This window comes from Telopea speciosissima, chromosome 5, assembly GCF_018873765.1.
Source record: "Telopea speciosissima isolate NSW1024214 ecotype Mountain lineage chromosome 5, Tspe_v1, whole genome shotgun sequence".
Classification (NCBI taxonomy): domain Eukaryota; kingdom Viridiplantae; phylum Streptophyta; class Magnoliopsida; order Proteales; family Proteaceae; genus Telopea; species Telopea speciosissima.
In genome coordinates this window covers 30,906,326-30,914,028 of record NC_057920.1, presented here as the reverse complement: position 1 = coordinate 30,914,028, position 7,703 = coordinate 30,906,326, and the positions used below count along the sequence as shown (strand labels likewise).

General features: G+C 38.5%; 1 protein-coding gene across 4 annotated transcripts in view; it reads left to right on the top strand.

Moving 5' to 3' along the window:
• Positions 1-1,888: 1,888 nt before the first annotated feature.
• LOC122661368 (isoamylase 1, chloroplastic) overlaps positions 1,889-7,703 on the top strand; it is a 144,038-nt gene continuing 138,223 nt past the window's right edge. For 2 of the 4 annotated variants that reach the window (XM_043856745.1, XM_043856743.1), the window contains exon 1: positions 1,890-2,450. In XM_043856745.1, coding sequence (XP_043712680.1) covers positions 2,061-2,450 — 390 coding nt within the window. In that variant the 5' untranslated portion in view covers positions 1,890-2,060. Of the gene's footprint in view, positions 2,451-7,703 lie in introns of all 4 variants that reach the window. The other 2 variants (XM_043856746.1, XM_043856744.1) reach the window with 2 other exon arrangements.

The following is a 7,703-nucleotide window of genomic DNA, read 5'->3' as shown; positions in this document are numbered from 1 at the left end:
TTTAGACTTGGGTTAGAGGTTCTTGCGTAGATTAAAATAGGGTAATTTAGCATGGGGTCGGGATCACATAAAGTAAATGGAGAAGAATTAGAAGGAGTACGATTAGAGAGATCAGCATGGGCGGTTGGGGATCAAAGGGGGGCAAATGTTAAGATCAGAAATCCATCTTGATACAGACTAGAAGACTAAATTAGGATCAGCCTTAGCTAAACCCTTAACGACATTGTTTCTGACATGCCAGATAAAATAGTAATGATAAAAACTGAGAAAAACCAAATACGAAAGAAGCAAATTGGAAGCCTAAGGTATTTGGTAGCCAGACGATTAGAGAAGTGGCCATCCCAAGAAAAGGAACACCACCATTGGTCCTCATGTCCTGAAATAAGAATTTTGTAATATTTCCAACAAAAGCAGGTGGAAGCAAAGAAGAAAGTAAAGTTATATTCCAACTAAAATTAGAAATAACATCACAAAACAAAACAAGGGAAATACCACCATTCAGCCTGCACTCCAAGATGATTAGACCAAACTTGAAAGTTGCACCCCTGGGTTCCAGTCTTTTTGTAAACTAGTAATGCTGAAAGGGCCTGGCCTGACTCGGCCCATAGTCCAATAGGCTGGGCCTGGGCGTACAAATACTGGGCTAGGTCCAGCCCAATTGCACCCCTCTATTCTTTCATCGATTGCAACAAAATGCCAATAATTAAAGAAAAAAAAAAGGCCAACATCTGATATTCCTCAGAACAATGTGCACCAGAACTGGCCTGCTTTTTCCACCTGTCTGATTAACATAGCTATAACTTATGTTTGTTTCCTTAGATGCAATCAATTATAGAATAGAGATTACCTTTGATTAAAGAAAAGAAACCCCTTTAGTATCTTCTCTATCATAGAAACTGTCCCAGGGTAGTCGGATTTTAACTGATATAAAAATAAAAAGGACGTTTCTGGTCCAAAATGCCCACGTGGTTGGATTAATTTTCTTTTTTTAAAGAAGGAAAGTGATTCAGTACATCTTGTTGTAGATAAAAAAAATGATCTCTTGCCGGTCCCATTCATTTCTCTGACGTGGCAATTTTGTGACACCGTACGTTCAAGGATCTATCGAGCGCTAGGAACATCATTTCAATTTTGAATTTTCTATTCCGTGAACCCTTAGATTGGACGCTTTAGCTATCATTTGATCCTCTATGCTGATCTAATGGTCTGCATGTAGGGTCTACAAATTCTATTCTCATTAGTACTCTTTCACTCTTTTGCAGGTTTCAGTAGCTTCTCAATTGTCTTTAGCGGGAAGGAGATCTCATACACCAATAAATCATAAAAATTCATCGTTTTCTCTGTAAACGAAAACCATATATTTCAGGATTTAGATTTCTTAGTTTCGAGATCAGAGAAATCTAACCCAGGCGAAAATTTAGAAAAAAAAAGGAAGGAAATTATTAAATAGTTTCAAATGCCAATTTCGCACTTCTAGTTTCAGTTGTACACCCTATTTTTAATTTAAGTTTGTATCATTTTCCTTTTCTACTATGATTTGAGCAGCTTGAGGGAGTGTCAAAACCCTAGATTTCTGTATCTCGGTTTCTACTTCGGAGTAGAGTCTGGATTCTGTTCCTCGGAACTCGGAGCAGTCCTTTTTCTGTTTATCATTATTTTTTTTTTTCATATTTTTCTTAAAATCCTTGATCTTGTACTCGAGATTTATCTGCGTAGTTCTCATTGTTTATATCTACCATAAAAAAAAAGTTCTCATTGTTTCTAGTGATCTCTCTGATCTGTTTTTTTTTTTTTTTTTTTTAATGAAAGCCTCTCGGAACTGTTTAATGTATTCTTATTTCTGCAAATCTCGGAGCTATTTGCTTTGATCACAATAATAGATCTTTTCTTTTAATTAAAATTTTAAATTTAAATTTATGCTCTGCTATATTGTTTTCGAATAATTAAACTATTTTATGCTGTTCGTTCTCTGTTTTTAAGTAGAGAGCTTCGGCTGTTAGAATCGAGTGCTGTGTTTTGGTTGTTTTACGAAAATAAATGGTCCTGAAGATTGTGTAACTATGGAGTTAGCACAGAGTGCTGCATTCTTCGGCTGTACTCGAAAGTGTATTCCTGGGGAAGGGGAATGGAGAAATCTTTATAGCCATTCCAATTCTCGGCAGGAGCGTTGGACAATCTGTAAGAAGAGAAGAAAGGATCTGACCGTTAGGGTAATTCAGAGAGGTTCTGAAAGTTCCACAAGATCATTGGCCGTCAAAGCAAGTGATGGGGGAGTGGAGGTGGAGACAGCAGTAGTGGAGAAGCCCAGGGTGCGAACGTTCGAAGTATACAGGGGCAATCCAATGCCTTTTGGTGCCATAGCGCAAGATGATGGAGTGAATTTTGCAATCCACTCTAGTGGTGCAGAGTCTGCTACTCTTTGCTTAATCAGCCTCTCAGATTTACAAGAGGTAACTCGGTTATGTATTCTTATTGTTATTTTCACTCTCTTTTTAATTTTTATTTTGTTCAAGAGGTGGATTGATGAAATATTCCATAGTTTCTCGATTCAGCATAACCTTCAATTAACTACGAATTGATGCAGTGAACTGATCTTGATTTACAATAGCTTAGGCCACACAGTAGAGAAAATCAACTGAATCGAATTTAAAGATTACAAGCTATAACGAAGGACCCAATATAATCCGTCTTACCTCAAATAAGATTTTTGAATTAAGTTTTCTTTATTTTCTAGTTCATGAACCCTGCAAGTTAACCTTGTAGTACATGAAAGCAAATCCATATGAGCTACAGATGAATCTGATTTGTTATGAAAAGACTCATAATGCCTGGCCCCGAAATCACCAATGAGAGCTGGGTTAGAGAGAAAAGTACCATCATATTGTTTGATAACCCGAATAGAGTTTTTTAAGCGTATGATCTTGGTTGAAAGGAGGAAGGACTTTGTATGACTGTCGCCTCATTTCAGCCATCCGATGCGAGATCCTCTGTCCATAATTTCTCCTGTAACTGAAGAGCCTTCTAGTGTGCCCAATTTAGCCTCCGATTCACAAATGAACAAATCATTGTTTATTCCTATTGTCTCAATTTCCTCCTGGGAATCCTTAAGGCACCTTTAGAATGAAGAACATATCCATCAATATTGGGGAAAGCATTACGAGACCATCCACGCAAGGAACCCTTTAGTCTTTTTAACTTATGAGCTACCACATAAATAGGCGTGCCAGATACCGGCAAAGACCAAGACTGCTTCCCTGTATCAACAGAATCTACATGATCCATCCAGAACCTGTGGAGCCTGAATGGACAATTCTTTGGTTTAGAAGTCAACTCTAAGACTATAAAAAGAGGAGAGTGGTTTGAAGATATTCTTGGAAGCACCCGCTGAAACACATCAACATACGTATATATTGTCAAAATCACTCTGAATGAATTTTTTTTAGATATCAAAACAAAAGATAATTTTGCCGCTCTTTTGGTTTTTAGTCATGTTTATTATCATAATAAGATTTTTGGAATTTTTAGATTTGAGAAAAACCCCAACATTAGAAATTTGAAAATTTTGCCTACCACCGAAAATCCAATTTTTGTTCTTGAATTGATGGGTTGACTTTGTATCCTATTGGAATTTGATTTTATAACTATTTTTATTGGATTCAAATGGGGTGAGGGGGTATTTGCTTATTTATGAATAATATCTCAAGTAAATGATATATGGTAGTTCAACCAGGTTTAAGTCGAAACTCTTAAAGTTTCATCAAGTTTCGATAGGGATAGATGAATTTATATAGGTGTTTCAAGTTGAAACTTGTTTAATTACCGAAATATGACCGAAACATGTACTAGGTACAAAGTGGTATCATAGGTAGGTTTTCCTGGGTTTCTTGGGAAACTTAGATATCTCGGTTTCGACCGAGATTTAGAACCATGTTCTCTAGAGACATCATTTTTTCTCACATTGCTTCCTTCCACTTTAGGTCAGACATGGCCTAGGTGACATTCTTGGGAATGGGAATAGAGGAAAGAGCAACTGAGAAAGCCACACTTGTAGAAGAGTAGCATCATAAGGAAACATACTTGGCTATAAGATTAGTACAAGCTCTCGTTCCCTTTCGAATAGCAATGGAAAGATCTACTCAGAAGGAGGGGAAGGAGTATTACCTAACTTAGGAAGGTGGAGCTCAGGATGTGGATCCACAGAGGACTCTTGGCAGGTCTTCTTTCCCTTTCTTCTGTAAACATTTACCTCCTCATTACCAGCTCCCCCTGAATGATCTAGTACATCAACAACATCCACCTCCTTGTGTTTCCCAATATCAAGCAGAAAAGGAGGAATGCGAAAAGGTGGAAGAAAGGGGGTGACATCAACAACCTCTTCACATCCATTATTCTCCCCCTAAAGAGGATGCAAATGAGGAGTAAAGAAAGACACATATTCGAAAACGGTGACATCTTTGGAGAGAAGCTACCTTCGGGAGGATGGATGGTAGCACTTATAGCTCTTAGTAGAAGGAGCATAACCAAGGAAAAGACATTTGAGGGCCTTAGGATCTAGTTTTGTCTATGTAGACTTATTAACAAATGGAAATAGCACACACACCCAAACACCGTAGGAGGAAGAGAGAAAACAGAAACTTGAGGGGACAGAATTTCTAAAGGGGATTTGGAACCAAAAATACTAGAAGGCATATGGTTTATTATGAAGGCAACTGTAAGAAGGGCATTAGACCAAAAAGTCTCAGGGACATGCATACGAAACAATAGACTCCTATTCACTTCCAATAAATGGCGATTTTTTCTGTTCAGCTACCCCATTCTGTTGGGGTATGTCAACCCAAGCAAGCTGATGGACAATGCCATTATCGGTAAAAAAGTTTTGGAGTCCACCATACATGTATTCTCCTCCTCTATCATAATGAACAGTTTTAATTCTGGTATCAAATGGTTAAATCTTCTAATGGATCGGTTCGAATGAGATATCAAAGGGTTAACTGCTAGGAGTAAGGGAAGAAGAAGAAGAAGAGGAGAAGAGAAGAGAAGAGGAGAAGAGAGGATGAGAGAATAATCGGTTATGTGTGTTGAGTGATTCTCAACATACATATTCACTTCATTACTCATTTCTAAGAATTACATAGACCTCCCTAGGGAGGTAAATAGAAATAAAGAAGAAATAACAAAAATACAACTTAGCCATGTCTAATAATAAGACAATGACAGAACAACCCTTATACAACCGTTCTAATAACTCTAATACTCCCCCTCAAGCTGGAGAATAAATGTCATGCATTCCCAGCTTGCACAATAAGATACTAAATAGACTAGGAATGAGACCCTTGGTGAAGATATCTACTACTTGATCACTTGTCTTTACAAAGGGAGTACAAATGCACCCAGAATCCAGCTTCTCTTTGATGAAGTGTCGATCAACCTCAATATGTTTGATTCGATCCTACTGAACCGGATTATGGGCAATGCTTATAGCAGCTTTGTTGTCACAATAAAGTCATTGGCCCTTCAGTTTCAAAACTCAAGTCTTGAAGTAGTCTCTTTAGCCATATAAGCTCACACACTCCATGAGCAATGACCCTAACTTAGCCTCTACACTGGATCTAGCTAAAACTGGTTGTTTCTTGCTCCTCCAGGTAACTAGATTACCACTCACAAAGGTACAGTACCCAGAAGTAGATCTCCTGTCAGAGACTGAACGAGCCTAATCAGCATCTGTGTAGCCTTCAATTTGCAAATGGTCAGGCCTGGCAAATAGAAGACCTTTTCCTTGATAGGATTTCAAGTATCTAATGATGTGATATACCACATCCAGATGTCTACTCTTGGGAGCATGCATGAACTGACTCACCACTCCAACTGCATAAGAGATGTCTGGTCGAGTCAAGGAGGGAGATTAGTTTCCCAACTAATCTTTGGTACTTGTTGGCATCTATAAGAGAAGAACCACATTCATCACCAAGCTTATGATTCGGATCAATGGGGGAAGTTGTTGGTTTGCACCCCATCATGCTTGTCTCTTTCAGAAGATATAAGACAAATTTCCTTTGGCAGATGTTGATTCCTTTCATTGATCGAGATACTTCAATACCTAAGAAGTATTTCAAGAGTCCAAGGTCTTTGATCTCAAACTGTTTAGCCAGATAAGAGTTAAATCTGTTTATCTCAATAACATCATTCCCAGTTACCACAATGTCATCAACATATACAATGAGAGCTGTAATTGTACCATTACCTCTTCTGCTAAACAAGGTGTGGTCAGTTTGACTTCGATAATACCCATTCTTCAGGATGGTTTGTCTAAAATCTCTTAAACCAGGCCTTAGGAGACTGTTTGAGGCCATAGAGAGCTTTCTTCAAGAGACACACTTTCCCTTCAGTTAAGGGACACTTAAAGCCAGGTGGAGGTTGCATGTACACTTCTTCTGCTAAATCTCCATGAAGAAATGCATTCTTCACATCTAATTGGTACATTGGCCAATCTTTATTGGCTGCCATTGAAAGAAGAACCCTGATTGAGTTATGCTTGGCTACAGGAGCAAAAGTCTCCTGGTAGTCAATGCTATACACTTGACTATACTCTTTTGCAACCAGCCTAGCTTTGTACTGTACCATCGGATCTATGCTTGATGGTATAAACCCATCTGCATCCAACTGGAGTTCTCCCCCTGGGAAGATCAACTAGTGTCCAAGTATTGTTCTTTTTCAGAGCCACCATTTCCTCAGACATTGCTTGCATCCATTTTGGATCGGATAAGGCCTCTGTGATATTTTTGGGAATGGAAGAAGACTCAGGGGCAGTGGAAAAGGCAATACTGTTGGAATATGTAATCCAAAATACCGTGGGGGTATTCTGGTCCTTTTGGGGTAGATTTATTCTTATGTTATTAGGATTAAGTTGCTGCTCTTATAGAGTCAACTAGTTAGGAGTAATTCTGTCTATTTTAGTCCCTTTGTAACTTTCCCCTCTATTATAAATAGAGGGGCTTACTTATCAATGAATTAAGTCATTATTTTTTCTCATTCTCTCTTTCTAACCCACGGTTCTGCTAACATGGTATCAAAGCCAACTCTGATCTAGGTTAGAAGGAAAGAAAAAAAAAGCCTTTTCTTCAATCAACTTCTCCCTCCTTTCTCTATTTCTCGGCTTCGCCTTCTTCTGTTTTTTGTCTCTCATCCTTGTAAGAGGGCAGGACTAATGAGGTAAACGTAAACCAATGATTTAGTTGCTGCCCTCCCCCTCTATCCTACCTATTTTCATTAGCTTTTTTTTTCTTTCAGATCGATGGTTGCTGGAACCATCTCTGCGGTATTGGAGTTTTCTAGATTTTTTGAAGATCAGATCTCTACCACTATTGAAGGCTGATTGTTCATTGTTGGAGCTTCATCTGCAACTTTAACTAGCATCCATTAACCCCACTTTCACTCCTTTCCAATGGCTAGATCTGGCCAAACCATTAACCTTCTATTTTTGGATCAACCCATGGTTCTCACAACCACACCATCAGATCAGGTTAGGATTTCTTGCAAGGTTTACTCCCTATACAAGCCCTACTCGACCTGAGTTTGGACCCTTTCTGCTGGCTGGATTAGTTTCTACAGCAAGGCTTCCTTAACCTTCTAATTTGGTTACTTGCTAAAAATTCTGACAAAACCTTGACTCCAATTGAATTTAGGGTTACAATTTTTAGCTTTTG